The sequence below is a fragment of the Halichoerus grypus genome, chromosome 2, assembly GCF_964656455.1.
Source record: "Halichoerus grypus chromosome 2, mHalGry1.hap1.1, whole genome shotgun sequence".
Taxonomy (NCBI): Eukaryota; Metazoa; Chordata; class Mammalia; order Carnivora; family Phocidae; genus Halichoerus; species Halichoerus grypus.
Window position 1 is genome coordinate 208676958 of NC_135713.1, and position 15293 is coordinate 208692250.

At 57.6% G+C, this 15293-nt stretch overlaps 1 protein-coding gene across 8 annotated transcripts in view; it reads right to left on the minus strand.

Annotated features, from left to right (window-relative positions):
* The window catches only part of CCDC57 (coiled-coil domain containing 57), a 101083-nt gene that overhangs the window by 59440 nt on the left and 26350 nt on the right, over nucleotides 1-15293 (minus strand). For all 8 annotated transcript variants that reach the window (XR_013445278.1, XM_078066285.1, XM_078066281.1 and 5 more), the window contains 6 exons: nucleotides 13812-14012; nucleotides 10122-10280; nucleotides 6955-7117; nucleotides 6379-6513; nucleotides 1419-1641; nucleotides 698-850 (listed from right to left, as the gene is read on the minus strand). Coding sequence is in view for 7 of the 8 variants with exons in the window: in XM_078066285.1 (XP_077922411.1) it covers nucleotides 698-850; nucleotides 1419-1641; nucleotides 6379-6513; nucleotides 6955-7117; nucleotides 10122-10280; nucleotides 13812-14012 (1034 nt within the window). In the remaining variant the exon portion in view is untranslated. The remainder of the gene's footprint in view (nucleotides 1-697; nucleotides 851-1418; nucleotides 1642-6378; nucleotides 6514-6954; nucleotides 7118-10121; nucleotides 10281-13811; nucleotides 14013-15293) is intronic.

A 15293-nucleotide genomic window follows, 5' to 3' on the forward strand; every position in this document is an offset into this window, starting at 1 on the left:
TCCACATCCAACGACAAGGCTTTAAGACACATGATGCAGAACTGACAGAATCACAATAAAAAGCAAAGATCTGCCTAACAACAGGAAGAGAAAGGGATTTCCTTACTCTGACCCTGCGCCCCCAAATCCTTACCGAGTATTAAAGTGAAATGCTGAAAATTTTTCTCTGGGATCAGGAAGAAAGCCAGCCGTTACCAACATCCTACTGGAGATGCCGGCCAGGAAACGTAACTTAAGAAAAAGAAATAAAAGATACCAGCTTTGGGAAGCCAGCCAGCTCCTGAGCAGAGACGGGATGATCGAGAGGGGCAGCGTCCTGCTCCCTCCCTTCTCTTCTCGTAAACCATCCGCTGGGCAGCTTGAGGGCGCTGCCTGGCCTGCGTCCGTCCCCCTAGCTCCCCCAGGTGGGCCCTCCACCCGGCCAGCGCCCCAGCCGGGGTGAGGGGGCATCTGCGTGCTGTTGGAGCAGGGGTGGGGCAGGGAGGCGCCCACAGAGAGGGGTGAACCGGCGTAAACACTTTGAGAATGGCCTGGCCCCGGGGACTCCTGGAGGCAGGGACAGGGACCTACACTTAGCGACCATTCCTTGACCTGTGCATTTGCATTTCAGGACTTTCTGTAAGGTTTATATTTCAGTCAAAACAAAGGTAGTGTTACTGGGGCAGAGCACGCGACAGGACGAGACAAGGACTCTTACCGGGGACTCCGGCCGAGCTGCAGACGCTGGGCTGAAAGTCGGTGTAAGAGGAGGGCCTCTTGGAAGGATCTAACACATCTTCTACTTGTTCTTCCAAGGTTTTAAATTTATGCTTTAGGTTTCGTATTTCTGTTTCAAGGACTGTAATGTGATCTGCCCCCAAAAAACCAGTGAATACACAGGCATACACATTGACACTCCCCTCCACCGGCACCAGGGCAGAGGCCCATCCAGGCTGGGGCCGCCTGCTCCCGGCCCGCCCCCCACAACGGCCACTGGCCTCGGCCGGCGCTCACGGAGGAGGGCGCCACAAGCCGGCAGACACCCAGCGCCCCCTCATGAGCCTTCATGCGCACAGTGTCATGGCCATTCCTGGGCCCCTCCTAACCGCGCACGGGGCGGAGCCCAGCTCGGCTACAGCACAGGACACTCCGAGGAGAGGCCTGCTGCCCGCCACTCGAACCCGGTGCCCAGCCACCTCCCCGTGCCAGGTACACAGCCTTCGCGGTCCTCTTCCCTTTACCAATACACGCTGTTATCCCACACAGAGGCACGGACTTAAGACACTCTCTCTCCGAGGAAATGCTGCTGCCACAGTTTGAAGTAATGTTTTAAAGCAGACGTTCATGCATAAGACTCCAGGGGAAGCCCATCTTGGACCCAGTGGAGACCCATGTCCCCTGCCCTCCCCTCTCCTCCTGCTGCCCTCGCCCTCACTCACCAGGAGCCTCGGCTGCTGCCTCTGGGCTTGGACGGGGCTGCTCTGTGCCGGAGGACTGACCCCCTGACGGGGCAGGAGGAAGAACGAGGTCACTCAGGGTCTCCATTTCTTTCCTCATCTCCGAAACAGCCCTTCGTAAGCTTGTGTTTTGCTCCTGGAGCCTCTGGATCTCACTAGACGGAAAACTTCCCCTTATTTCTTCCTCGTGATGCCTTAGGAGCATCTGTCAAGAAAGAAAGAGAATGCTCACAGCTGCAGAAGAACCCTGCGGCTCGCTGCCCGTCCAGGGCTGGCTGTGTCCGCGTCCCCCTCGTCTGCCCTCCTGGCTCAACTGACAACACCAAACTTCTAGTTGTCGCAAAGACAAGGCTGCTGTTGGCCAAAGGCAGCTTCTCCTGAGAAACCTGGAAGCCACCGCCCACCCATGGGGCGGCTGGCGTGGAAAGGACAGGCAGGCGACGCGGGGCCGTCAGCCGCCGGGAAGGGTGCTTGCGGGCGGGCGCCGCTGCATCGCGGGGAAGACAGTCTGGCGGCTCCTCAAAGGGTTAAACACGGAGTTACTAAATGACCCACAACTCCACCCCGAAAACATACGTCCACCTAAAAACTTGTACGTGCATGTTCACGGCACTGTTTTTCAAAATGTGCAAACACAAGTGTCCCCAGTGGATGAGTGAACGAAAACACACGTGACACAGTGGAACAGCGTTCAGCCACGAAAAGGAATGAAGTTCTAATACACGGGATCACACAGATGAACCGTGAAGACCTGCTAAGTGGTGGTCCAAGACCTCAGTGCAGTTATGATCATAAACACGCTCAAGGGTGTAAAGAAAAACAGGGACATAACAGGAAGAGGAATGGAAGATAATTTTAGAAAACCAGACACCACCCACAGAGATGAGAAATTCACTGAGCTGACCAGACGTCGCAGAGGAGGGCTCCGTGAGCGCGAGCACGTGGCAGCAGGAAGTGCAGCTCGAGCACCGAGTGAGACCGGAGAGAGTCATCAGGCTCAGCAGAAGAAGTACTTCATTTATAACAAACGTGATGAACACGTAAGTCCACAGATCCAAGAAGTCCACCGAACCCAAAGCAAAATAAACACAAAGAAAATCACACCAGACAGCACATCATGATCAAACTGCTAAAAAAGATCAGTGGTAGAGAGAAAACTCCCGGAAGTGATCAGAGGAAAACAGGGTATTACGTGGTGTGCACGGGCGCAAACGCAGGTTTCTGCCGACCCCTCGTGACAGCCACTGAAACCCTCGAGACAGAGGGCTGGTGTGCGGCGTGCAGGAAGGGACACCCCGGCCGCCTTGCAATCCAACGGTCAGCGGCGGCATCCTTCAGAAACGACAGTGCCCACGAGGGGCTCACTGCAGCGGGGCCTGCTGCTGGCTGTAAACAACCAGAAAACCAGACGCGTTCCAGGAAACGAGTGTCTGTCCACAGGCCAGCACAGGACCGGGATGCCTGAGGCTCGGGCCAGGGAACGCGGCCCTGCAGGCGGGCTGCCCAGTTCTGGGTCCAAGCCCGAGCAGAGGCCCCGCTCACAGACAGGCACCTGCCGACGGGCCGGCCGCCCCGGCGGCCACACAGGCTCCGCAGCTCCGGCCTTCCTTCGGCTTGCCCAGTCCTGCGGCACTGACCCACCCGAGCAGAAGGGGAGCTCCCACCAAGCTCCAGCACGGCCGTGCAGCCTTAGGACGACAGGCGCTGACCGGCCCAGCGGCCGCGGGGAAGAGAAGGGCCATACGGTCAAATGCACAACCATTCACATTGCGTTTTGAAGAATTACAAGGACATGAAACACAGTTGTCGTAGAAGTGGAAAAAAAGACTCAAAATTATATAGCACAACCTGAAGTCTATAAAAATAGTACGTGCACGGGGGCACGTTTAAGACCCACAGGAAGAGGCAACTAGAGAAACGCACCAGAGTGCCTGAAAGGCCCGACCACGGGTATTTCCACGGCCTCTGGAGGGCCAGGCGCTGGGTCACAGCCCCCTTCAATGCTCTGCGAAGGGGACACATCACACAGATGAAGCAATGGACGCTCGAGCTAACGAGGTCTGACCCAGCCGCCACGCGGTCTCCACGCTGCCCCCGCGTGCTCAACCCACTGCCATGCGCCGGCCACTCTTTCATTTGCCACGAAAGTGCCCTGGAGGCTGCGAGAGGAAACCTGCTCCGGGCCACGCAGGAGCTGAGCCGGGTTGGACCTTGGGTCCGCCTGGTTCGAGGCCACGCCGCTGAACGGAGATTGTCGAGTTCTTGCAGTGGCCACACGTTACTTCTCCCTCCGGAAGGAAGCTAGCTCCTTTTCTACTGAACACAGACCTCAGCTTTCCAACACCCTCCCCCCGTCACACCCTCCACGGCCCCACTGCTCGCCACGGACACTGCAGACAGGAAGGGCCACCTGTCTCCCTGCAAACCCCCAACCTCCCTTTCCCATGCCCGTCGGAACGTCTCGCACAAAACCTCACAGCTGCCCCTGCACAGACCCCAGAGCAGAGCCGCGTGGGACCTGCCGCTGGCCCAGCCCTGCTCAGATGCTCCCTCTGCCGCTTGTGGGGCAGGGACCACCCCTCTCAGGGTCTTGGCTCCCTCATCTGTAGGACAGAACGGCAGCATCAGCCCCCAAACCCCGGGGCAGCCCAGCCAGCTCCGAGAGCCACGATCTCGTCTGGCACGGGCTGTGCACTGTCCCGCGCCCCGTAGTACCGGGAGGGCCGGGTCTTCCGAGCCTGGGGCCATCACTGCCGGGGACTGACGCGGTCCCTGCTCAGCCTCCATGCATGCAACCGGGCAAGTGACCTTTCATAAAGGACAGAGGTCAGACTACTGGACACACGGCCCCTGGCGCTGCCCCGGAAGCCACCTCCCCTGCCGCGTTTCCCCGATTTCCCAGCGACACGGCTTCCCTCAGGGGCCTTGAGGTGAGACCTGTAGGGGGCTGGGGCCTCCTGTGACGCGGACCGTGGGGCACGTGCCTCAGGCCGGAAGCAAACGCTCCCTCGGGGGCCCTGGCTAGAACCCTTCCTGCCTCTTCCAGCTTCTAGCGTGGACCCGCACTCCTCCGTGTCCCTCGGTCTGGGGCCACGTCGCTCCCATGTCTGCCTCCGTCGGCACCTGGCCTTCTCCCTGTGTCTCCACGTGCTGTGCTTTTTATAAGGACGCCAGTCATGTTGGATTAGGACCCTGCTCCCGAGTGAGCTCATGAACTGGTTACATCCACAAAGACCCTATTTCCAAGTAAGGTCGCATCCCGAAGAGCTGGCGGTTAGGACCGGAACCTGTCTCTTCGGGGCCACCGTCAGCCCGCGGGCCCCTCACGGTCACTGTCAGGCTCTGGGAGGCTGTCCGTCAGCGCGGAGATCTTCGTGGGGAGGACACGGCCACGGCTGTATGTTGGTGGCTCAGACACCAGGTGTGAAGACGCGTGTCTCTGGGATAAATTCTAGCCCCTTAGTTCTGTCCTTCCTGGAGAGACGCAGGCTTCCATTACAAGAGGGCCCTCGGCTGCACCCTGGGATTTCCTTCCGGACGTCTGACCGTACACTGCGTCCTCCAAAATCAGCACCGACGCCGACAAAGCTACCAGGACAGGAAGCATTCTTCCCAATTTTTAAAGTAAGTGAGCCGGCTCTGTGGCCAGTGATGTGGCAGGAAGGACACTGGTGTCCCTGCCGCCCACGGATCCCTCCCCGTGAGCCTTCCCGCTGCCCTGTGCTGCCGAGGCCTGAGGGAGCCTCCGTGGTCACATGGCACGTCGTCCCCAAGGCTGTGGCTCCCGCCCAGCTGTCCTCACAGACACTGGGTCATCTTCCTGCGTTCTGACAATTCTCATGAATGACCGAGACAGGATCACCAGATGTCAACTCTGAGCCTGCGCCAGAACTTACGTTCTTGAGAGAAGAAGTCGAGGTCTTGGGTCCTGTACACAGCTTAGGACAAGTTAGGAACATGTGTATACACACGTACGTCTTAGTAACCTCTACACGCAGCGTGGGGCTCAAACTCGACCCTGAGATCAAGAGCCACGCGCTCTCCGGACTGAGCCGGCCGGGCGCCCCAAATTACAGACACCTCGACACTGGTTAGGAGCTGAGCCCTGGACACGTGGCCGGCGCATCGTCTTGGAGGAGATCCTGCCCACCTGGGTCCCTGTGACCAGCCAGAGGTCTGAGCGGCTGTGCCCTTGGGGTGTGGACGGGGACCAATGGGAAGGGGCAAGGGGATCTTCCGGGGTGACAGAAATGCACTGTATCTTGTTGGAGGGCTGGGCCCCATGGGCACGGTCACGGCAAACACACTGACCTGTGTGCACGGAAGATCTGTGGGTTTCACTGTGTGTCAAACGAAACAAGAACTGTTCATGGGCCTGGAAAAATCCTCCACCTGCCCCTCCCGCTCCCCCACCTCATGCTGCCCCTGCCCCTCTGACCGTGGACCTTGGAGCCCGGCCCTGCTCCTTCCAAACCGTTCCGCAGGGCCCCTGTGTCTCGGGCCACGGCACCGACCTCAGCATCGGAGGATCCAAGGGCCGGGACAGAGTTCTCGGCAGACCTGCCTGACTCAGGCAGTCCCTGCGGACGGGGTCACGGCACACGGCGACCCGCCACAACAGCTCCGTGGAGGAGGCCGCGGAAGCAACGGTACTCTAACCATCTGCATGGCAGAACGTCGGAACGTGGGTGTCCTTGAGATCTCAAGAACCAAAGATACGAAGAAGAGTCTGAGCACAGGGTCATCTCAGCTCTTCCGGGGGCCACACTGGCCCCTGTGCCGACAGACACGGGAAAGGAACAGGCCTGAGAGGACCGACCTCCAGTTGGGTTCTGTGTGGCCCCGTTCTCCCACGGCCGCTGCTGAGGGAAGGCTCAAGGAGCGGGCCGCTGGGGCGCGGGCCTTCCCGGGGGAGGCTTGGGAGGAGAGGGGCAGCACTGACCTGCACCTCCTTCTCAGGAAGGAGCCCGTGTGTCCTCAGCGCCTGCACGGCCTGGTCTCTCTCCAGGGTCAAGGCCTTCAGCACCACCTCCTGGTCACGCAGCACCCGCTCTGTGTCCTGGAGCTTGGCAGCAGCCTGGGAGGAGATGTGGGGCTCAGCTCCCACTGGGAGGGTCACAGGGCAGCAGTGCCAACTTCCGGGGCCCTTCCCGGGGAGCGGGGAGCAGACCGCAGACGCGTGGGCGAGCAGCCCCGGGGCCCAGGACCACGCGGCGGCCAGGGCCGGCTGAGAGGCAGCCCCAGGCTCGGGTGTGGCCAGGGATCCTCCCAGCACTGGCCAGTTAGGGAAACAACCAATGTAGCAAAACTAAGATGCTGTCAGAGGCTGTGGGCAGGACAGGGACACCTTTCGTTGCTCTCATCTTTGTTGCTACACTTCACGCAGCTCAGTGAGGCTCGGCGTCTTCCAATCCAAACGACAACGCAGTGAGAGCCCAGAGCCCTCCTCCAGGGGCCACAGGGCGCTCCCAGGCCCTCCCAGCGCAGGACAAAACCTGACAAGCCTGGGGACGCAGACCTGATCCCGCGCCTCGGTCAGGGCCTGAATCAGGTCCTCGGACTTGCGGTAGTGGTCCCTCTCCACGCCGTCACAGCGCTGCCGCCAGTCCAGCTCCAGCTGCATCTTCTCGCGCTCCAGGCACCGCTCCCTCTCCGCGGCCGCGGACAGCTGCTGTTTGTACCTCCGGGGACGGGAAAAGCACGGAGGTTAATGTCTTGTACGTGAAGAGCAAAGGTGGCGGGGTGGAGGGAGGGCGCTACCGCACTGCAGTCGGGTCCCTCGGGGGCCCCCTGTGGGCTGGCCCTGTTCCTGTGCACTCGTGGACACGAGGCATGCTTGGCGCAGCCGGGAGGAGTCTGCAGTGGGGACACAGAGGAGACAGGGCCTCTGCGGGCAGGCTCGGGTTCAGAGAGGAGCAGGGACTCCCAACACCAAGGAAACCAGCACCACGGAAGATCAAACTCAAGAAACAGAAGAACCCATTCGTAAGAAGAGAAGGGAAGAAAGCCAACAAACTTGGGGGAAAAAAAAGAGAAGTGGTTCCAGCAGAGAAATGTGAGAAGGTTTCAGAGCAACCACCAGAGAGCAGAGCAGGCTGAGCCGGAGAGCTTGGAGCCGCCAGGACAGAGAGAGCCTCCAGAGCTCAGAGGACCGACGTCCATCTAAGAGCGGGTCCAGAGAGATCAGAACGGAGGAGACAAAGGAGAAAAGCCTGCACAACTGGGGGGATGCACGTCCTCGGACCACAAGGGCTCGCCAAGCACCAGGCAGGGGGAGCTTTACAGGACCACACGCACAGACGCTGTGTGCGGTGCTGGGTTCCAGGATGAAAGAGAAGCCTAAGGGACAGAGAGAGAGAGTGCCAGATGGGCCCCAGGCTTCTCGTCGGCCGCGTGGGGCAACGCATGGTGGGGGGCTCCGGACGGCCTCTCCCCCAAGGGTGGCGGGCTGTGTGCACGACCAGATGGGCGCCCCTGATCGGGTGAGCCACACGAGACCCTGTCCTGCCCACCGGAGGGTTTCCTGCCGGTCTTGAGAGGTAGCTGCCGGGAGGCCACACTGTCAGGGCTCGCAGCCGCGGGGAAGGACCTCTGCCACCAGCCTGAGGAGCCTGGAAGGAAAGGGCAGCCTGGCCGGCACCGTGGTCCCAGCCTAGTGAGACCCTCTGCTGGGGACACAGCTGAGCCGAGCCGGACTCCTGACCACAGAAACTGAGATAATAAGTGGGTGTCGTTAAAGCCACTAAGTTTGCAGTGATTTATTCCAGATCAATAATAAAGTAACACACGATGGGTTTAAAACCCAGGGGAAGGGGCGCCTGGGGGCTCAGGTGGTGAAGCATCTGCCTTCGGCTCAGGTCATGGTCCCAGGGTCCTGGGATCGAGCCCCACATCGGGCTCCCTGCTTGGCGGGAAGTCTGCTTCTCCCTCTCTTACTCCCCCTGCTTGTGCCCTCGCCATCTCTCTCTGTCAAATAAATAAATAAAATATTTTTTAAAAATCCAGGGAAAAAGTGATTTGGAATTTAGCATCCTAAACCCAGCAAAATCAGCACTCACGCAAAAAGGCAAACATGGGCACATCTTCGGACACAAAGGCTCACAGCAGTGGGACAGGGCTTTGCAAACTGTGGTGAAAGCCCACTTATTTTTTTTTAAAGATTTATTTATTTATTTTTGAGAGAGAGAGAACACAAGCTGGTGAAGGGGCAGAGGGAGAGAATCTCGAGCAGACTCCCCGCTGAGCGAGGAGCCCAACTCGGGGCTCGATCCCAGGACCCTGAGATCACACCCTGAGCCAAAACCAAGAGTCGGCCGCTCAACCGCCTGAGCCACCCAGGCGCCCCCGAGTTGTTTATTTTTAAAATGTCCACGGAGAAGTGCCTGGCTAGCTCAGTCGGTAGAGCATGAGACTCTTAAAATGTCCACGGAGGGCCAATACTTTGTAAAACGTCAGGAACCGCCACAGCGCTGTCCCATGACCATGAAGTTCCCGAATGCCCATGCTCCCCACACTTGGTCCCGTGGAGCAGACACACAGAACTAAATCAGAAAGCAGTAACAAAAAGATATCTGGGAATCTCAAAATGATGGGAGACTTAGCAACACATTTTTAAACAGCCCATGGACCAAAAAAGAAATCACAAGGAAAATCAGAAAGTATTTTTAACTGAATAATATCAAAATTTGTGGGACACAGTGAAGTAGTGCTCGGAAGGAGATTCACAGCATTAAATGCTTACGTTTCTCAGAAAAAAACAATGGTTCAAAAATAATAATCGAGGATCCCACCATTAAAAGCTGTCAAAAGAACATCAAATTAAAGCCAAAGGAAGCAGAAGAAAGGAAATAATCTTTTGAGAGTAGATGTCAATGAAAGTAAAAACCCGGAAAACAACTGAGAAAAGTCAATGAAACCAAAGCTGGCTCTTTGAAAAGATCTGTAAAATCGACAGATGTCCAGCTAGGCTGATCACGAACAGGACAGAGGTGGTTACGACAGGCCTGCACACACTGGGGAAACATAAAGAAACACCACGAACAGTTCCGTGCCAATAAAGTCAACAATGACACGAAATGGGCAAACTCACTGAAAGACACAAATTCCCCAAACTGACACAGAAACATAGAAAACGTGCAACAAGCATGCAGAGAAGCCAGATGCAAAGTGCACACAGACGGAATGCGGAGTGGCGGGCGGGGCGGCCGCAGGGCCGGGGCCGGGGCCAGGGTTCGCGTCTCGGCTGCGGGCGAGGCTGAGTCAAGAGTCAGCAACCGTACAGCTGAAACAAGGGCGTCTGTTGTATTTACGTTACTCCTCGAGAGAGAGAACATGTTCTTTACTCAAGCGTTCCCTAGCAATCACACAGGAGACACGAAGCAGCGACTGTCCACACGGGACCGAGCAGCAAGAACGCTGCTGTGGTGCTCGCTCCGGACCCGGGCCCGTTCCGGGGAAAGGCCTTCTCCGGCCACCCTCCATCACCCCGTCCCTCCTGTGCTCTCCCTTCTCACGACCAGATGTTCTTCTTCTCTTTCCTGTTTCTTGTCTTTCTCCCTCAATAGGATGCGAGGCCAGGGCCTTGATTCTGTTCCCTTTTGTACCCGCAGCACCCAGAACGGCACCAGGCCCCTAGGAGGTGCGCAGCGAAAAGACCACTCTCGGGGAAGCTGTGGGGACAGTCACCTTCCGATGTCCTGCTGGCATCTGGCCAGATGTGCCTTGAGTTCTACCTCCTCTTCCTGCAGCGACTGAAGCTGAAGGTCCTTGGAAATCATCTCCTTGGACAGCTGAGCGATCTGGGCATCCCAGCCGGATTTTAGAGCTGATGCATCGTCCCGAAGTCTGCACAAAGAAGGGAAGCTGTGTGAATGTGGGTGTGGTGCTCACTCAAGCTTTCCAACACGCACACACCCACACGCGCCGCCCTCAAAGGAAACCCACACACCAGTGTCTCCAGATCAGGGTGGAGACTTCCTCACCCAGATTAGGAAACGGTCCTACCCGAGAAGAAATACCCACCTGTCCATCCCACCAACCCAGGTGCCCACTGAACACCTACAACACGCCAAGTCCGCGCCAGACGTGCAGAGGACAGTGAGCCATGGGGGTCTTGGGGTGGTGCCGCTGGGCTCACCTTTGCCACGCCTCGGGCAGCCCCTCAACGTGCAGACACACGTCTTCCAGTTCAAAGGTAAGACGAGGTTCTATGGAAACCCTACACTCCCTGGTAGAATCACCACAACTTGGATAAGCTTCCCCAGAAGAGCTCTAGAGAAGACACCTAGAGATACTGCCCAGGGAAGCCGCAGGGTGGGCGGCACAACAGGCCGCTGGGGTTCAGCCCGTCTGCAGCCCGATCACTACAGGGAGAGGGACAGAATCGCCACCTCCGGAGGAGAGCAAGGCTGCTGGTGAGCCTCTAGCGTCTCTGGGCTCTGCTGCGAACCTGCCTGGAAGCTGCATGGCGCCAGACGCTTTCAGAGGAGGAAGAGAGTCTGTTGACAGAGTTTCCAGCATGACTCTCAGCCACTGGAAAAAGACCATTTTTCTTCATACACTTTCAACAAATTATTTCTAGTACGGTTCGTCCAACCATCCTGACCCCTACCTGTTCTAACACCACAGAGGGCGACACGACGTAGGGCACTTCAGAACACATCCAGCTAACACACCGTGCAGGCGCCTGGAGCGGGGGCCGGGACTGGCTCGGCCTGGGGGCTGCCCGGGCCCGGCTCCAGGCGCACGCCCTGCCCCGGTACCGCAGGGTGGTCGGGTGACCAAGCAGGCCAGGACCGTTGCCAAGGTGGCCCTCAGCACGCGCTGCCCGGGAGCTGCGTCCCCACGGGGTCTGGGCCTCGAGTGTCTGACGTGATGGGGGGACGTGAGGGCTCTCCTCCGGCTACACTCCCACGCACACGCCACCAAGAAGCTCGATGGACACAAAACCCCTGGGCCCTCATCTGGGTTCCCGAAGTGTAGCCCTCCTCGTCACCCGTCTGTCAGCAACTCTGCTCTAAGAGGCAAAGGACATCAGCCGGCAGGGAACTTGTCACTGAGGCTTCTTCTGACTTTCCAGGTGGGAGAGTGGCTGGCAGCCCTGGAGGTCCCCTGCCCGGGCCTCAAGCAGCACCAGGGGAACGTTCTGCGTGGACTTCCTGTCACGCTCCCCGATGCTGCTCCTATGCACCCCGAGTGCGGCAGCCCCCCCAGCGACAGGAGAAGCCACTAGAACTCAGGAGCTGTATTTGTATGTCCTCTGTTTGCAACACACACCGACCAAGGGATCTGCCGACCGCAGGGCTCTGCTTGTGCTCCCGAATGTGAGTCCAGCCCCTGCGCTAGTTTGCTAAGACCGACCCAGCCCGATAAGGTCGGGGCTCTGGAGAGCGTGGGGATTCACCCTCACCGCGTTCCGGACCCCCGCAGTCAAGCACTCAGGCTTGTGCCGCTCACCATGGGGCCACGGGCCACGGGCCACGCATGGCTCCTGAGCACGTGGCTGGTCTGAATTGAGATGCACCTTCAAAATTTAGCACCCAAAAAATGCAAAATATCTCCATAATAATTTTTTTCAGGCAAAAATTATTAGTTTTTATACTGATTACTTGTTAACAATGCACCACCTGATTGGGTTCAACAGTCTCCCCTCTTTCTTTCTTTCTTTCTTTCTTTCTGTGTAACTGTGGACGCTGGAAATTGGCGCCGCCCATGTGGCTGGCTGGGACTCCGTCGTAGTGGGTACGGTGGCACAGGGCACGGTCGGGTTCTCGCAGAGCCTCTCGGAGCCATGGCCTCTCTACTGTGGTGTTCACGACCTAGTGCCCTCAGGAAAATCACCACAAATATGCCCAAAGAAATAGCTCAAAACATGGGCTGTTTTTGTTGCTGGTTTTCAAACAGCATATGTCTCAGTGTGAGAAGACACGGACTGTCCCGGGCATGGCGGCCCCGGGCAGCACCCGACCATGGCCCACGTGCCGGACCACACGGAGGAGCGGGAAACACAGGGACAGACACATCGAAAGGCGGGTGCAGGTGGAAGGAGGCCGGCCCAGGGCCTCACGCAAGGAAGTTCTATAGTTCCGGAAGCAGCTGTGAGAAAGGCCCACACAGAGCCGCGCAGCCCGGCGGGAACACATCCGCCCGTCAGACTGTCACGTCTGCTTCCCTAACTGCCGTTGCTTGTGCTGAACAGATCAAGCAAGACCATAGGTTCAATCTAAGGAAACGCTCCTGAGTGAGCACTAGCTCCCTGGTTCGTACAGTTGTAAGGGCCATCCTCCCTGATGGAAACACAGTTTGGCAGAGCACCCTCTCTGGAACGGAGCCAGGCACGTTCCCCAAACATACAGGAAAAGCCAGCTGCTAAGGAAAGTGAACCCTAACCAATGACTGATTTAACTGTCTTAATCAGATATTCTTAGTAAACACAGCTTCTCCAAGTATCACTTCGTCACTGGCAGCCAGGACTGGAGTCCAATGCCAAGTCCAGTTCCCAGTGGATGCCGCACACAGCGGGACAGAGTTAAATATAGGGGCACCTGGGTGGCTCAGTCATTAAGCGTCTGCCTTCAGCTCAGGTCATGATCCCAGGGTCCTGGGATCGAGTCCCGCATCGGGCTCCCTGCTCGGCGGGAAGCCTGCTTCTCCCTCTGCCTGCTGCTCCCCCTGCTTTACTCTCATGCTCTCTGACAAATAAGTAAATAAAATCTTAAAAAAAAAAAGTTAAACATAGATTTACCATATGATCCAGCAATTCACCTTCTGGGTATATCCCCCTCCAAATTTTAAAGAGACCTGAATAGGTATTTGCACACCCATGTTCATAGCAGCACTATTCACAACAGCCAAAAAGAGGAAACAACCCAAGTGTCCACTGACAGGTGAATGGGTAAAGAAAATGTGGTCCACCCACGCCGTGGAGTATCACTCAGCCACGAAAAGGAAGGACATCCTGTCACCTGCTCCAACATGGGTGGACCGAGGAGCCATTACGGGAAGGGGAGTAAGCCAGTCACAGAAGGACAGATACTGCAGGGTCCCCTCGTATGAGGGTCCTAGAGTCGCCAACATCATAGGGACAGAGCGTAGACGGTGGGTTCCAGGAGGTGGGGGAGGGGAACGGGAAGGGACATTTTGGTGGCGGAACACGGCAGCGAACTGTGCACTTTAAACGGTTAAGATGGTAAATTTTATATTATGTATGTTTTACCACAAATAACTGCATATTCATACACATACACACACACACGGCAGAATTTGAAAAAAAGGAGAAAAAGGGTTAAGAAAAAGGACCGGAGAGCCATAGAGGCGCGCCCGCCCAGTGCCCGCCCCGCAGCGGGTGCGGTCAGTGGCCCTCCCGCCCGCACTCACTTGTCCATGGCGGCGTCCTTCTCCTTCAGGGCATCGACCTGCCTCCACTCCGCCCTGCGGAGCTGCAGTTCCAGGGCCTCACAGTGGGCCTCCAGCCCCAAGGCCCTGGCCTCCAACACCTGCAGCTGCTCCGCGTGGGCGCCCTTCACGGCCGCCAGCACTGCATCCCTCTCCCTGGCCAGATGGTCGAGCTCCTCGTGCCTGAAACGCAGGCAGGTGTCACGCAGTGCCCAGGCCCCGGCTGGACCCCAGACCACACTCCCTCTCCCGTGCACGGCAGCTGCCGCACTCGGGACCTCAGCCGCGGTGCATCCTGCCCGGCTACCTCTGCAGCGGCCGCTTGACCAGCAGCTCACGCTCCTCAGGTAAACACTGGCCAACAGTTCTTAGACGCCACGTCCCCGGACGGCTCTGGGGCGCACGCTCCCCCAGAAGAAAGACCCCGGCGACGGGAGCTCTGGTAAAGCAGTCTTACCGCCACCCCCACCGGCTTTCGGCTCAGTAGCCGTCAGTCACCCGGAACGCTGAGGGCGACTGGGGACTGAGGGACGTCAGCGGCTCTTCTGTCTTTGCCGGAAATGCCAGACCTACCAGAATCCCCTCACCAGGACAGACGTCCGTCTGGACAGGACAGCGTGGGCTGGTGGGCGTCATGTGGACATCTGACTGGCAACGCTCAGGACTTTTTATGCTTTTATTCTATTTGGTTTCAATAAAAAGTTAAAAGCCCTGGGGGGCGCCTGGGGGGCTCAGTCATTGGGCGTCTGCCTTCGGCTCAGGTCATGGTCCCAGGGTCCTGGGATCGAGCCCCGCATTGGGCTCCCTGCTCCACGGGAAGCCTGCTTCTCCCTCTCCCACTCCCCTGCTTGTGTTCCCTCTCTCGCTGTGTCTCTCTCTGTCAAATAAAATCTTTAAAAAGAAAAAAAGTTAAAAGCCCTAAAAAATGTAATTTTACATGGTATTTTTTTATTATTTATTTTTTGAGAGAGAGAGAGAGCGGGGTGGGGGAGAGAGAGAATCTCAAGCAGGCTGCATGCCCAGCACAGAGCCCAACTCGGGGCTTGAACTCACAACTCTGAGATTATGACCTGAGCTAAAATCGAGTCGGACGCTTACCCGCCTGAGCCACCCAGGTGCCCCCTACATGGTTTCTTTTTTTTAAAAAAAAGATTTTATTTATTTATTTGACAGAGAGAGCGAGCATAAACAGGGGGAGCGGCAGAGGGAGAAGCAGACCCCCCGCAGAGCAGGCAGCCCGACGCGGGGCTCGACCCCAGGACCCTGGGACGACGAGCTGAGCCGAAGGCAGACGCTTCACTGACTGAGCCACCCAGGCGCCCCTCCAGCTGCATTTTTCACGTCACGTTAACATACTTTTCATTCTAATTACAATGAAGCCTCATCCATCTTGCAACCTGTTCGATATTGTCGACCTTCTCTTAGCAAAAGAGGAACACGTGCGAGCGTCTGCACCCGCCGGCG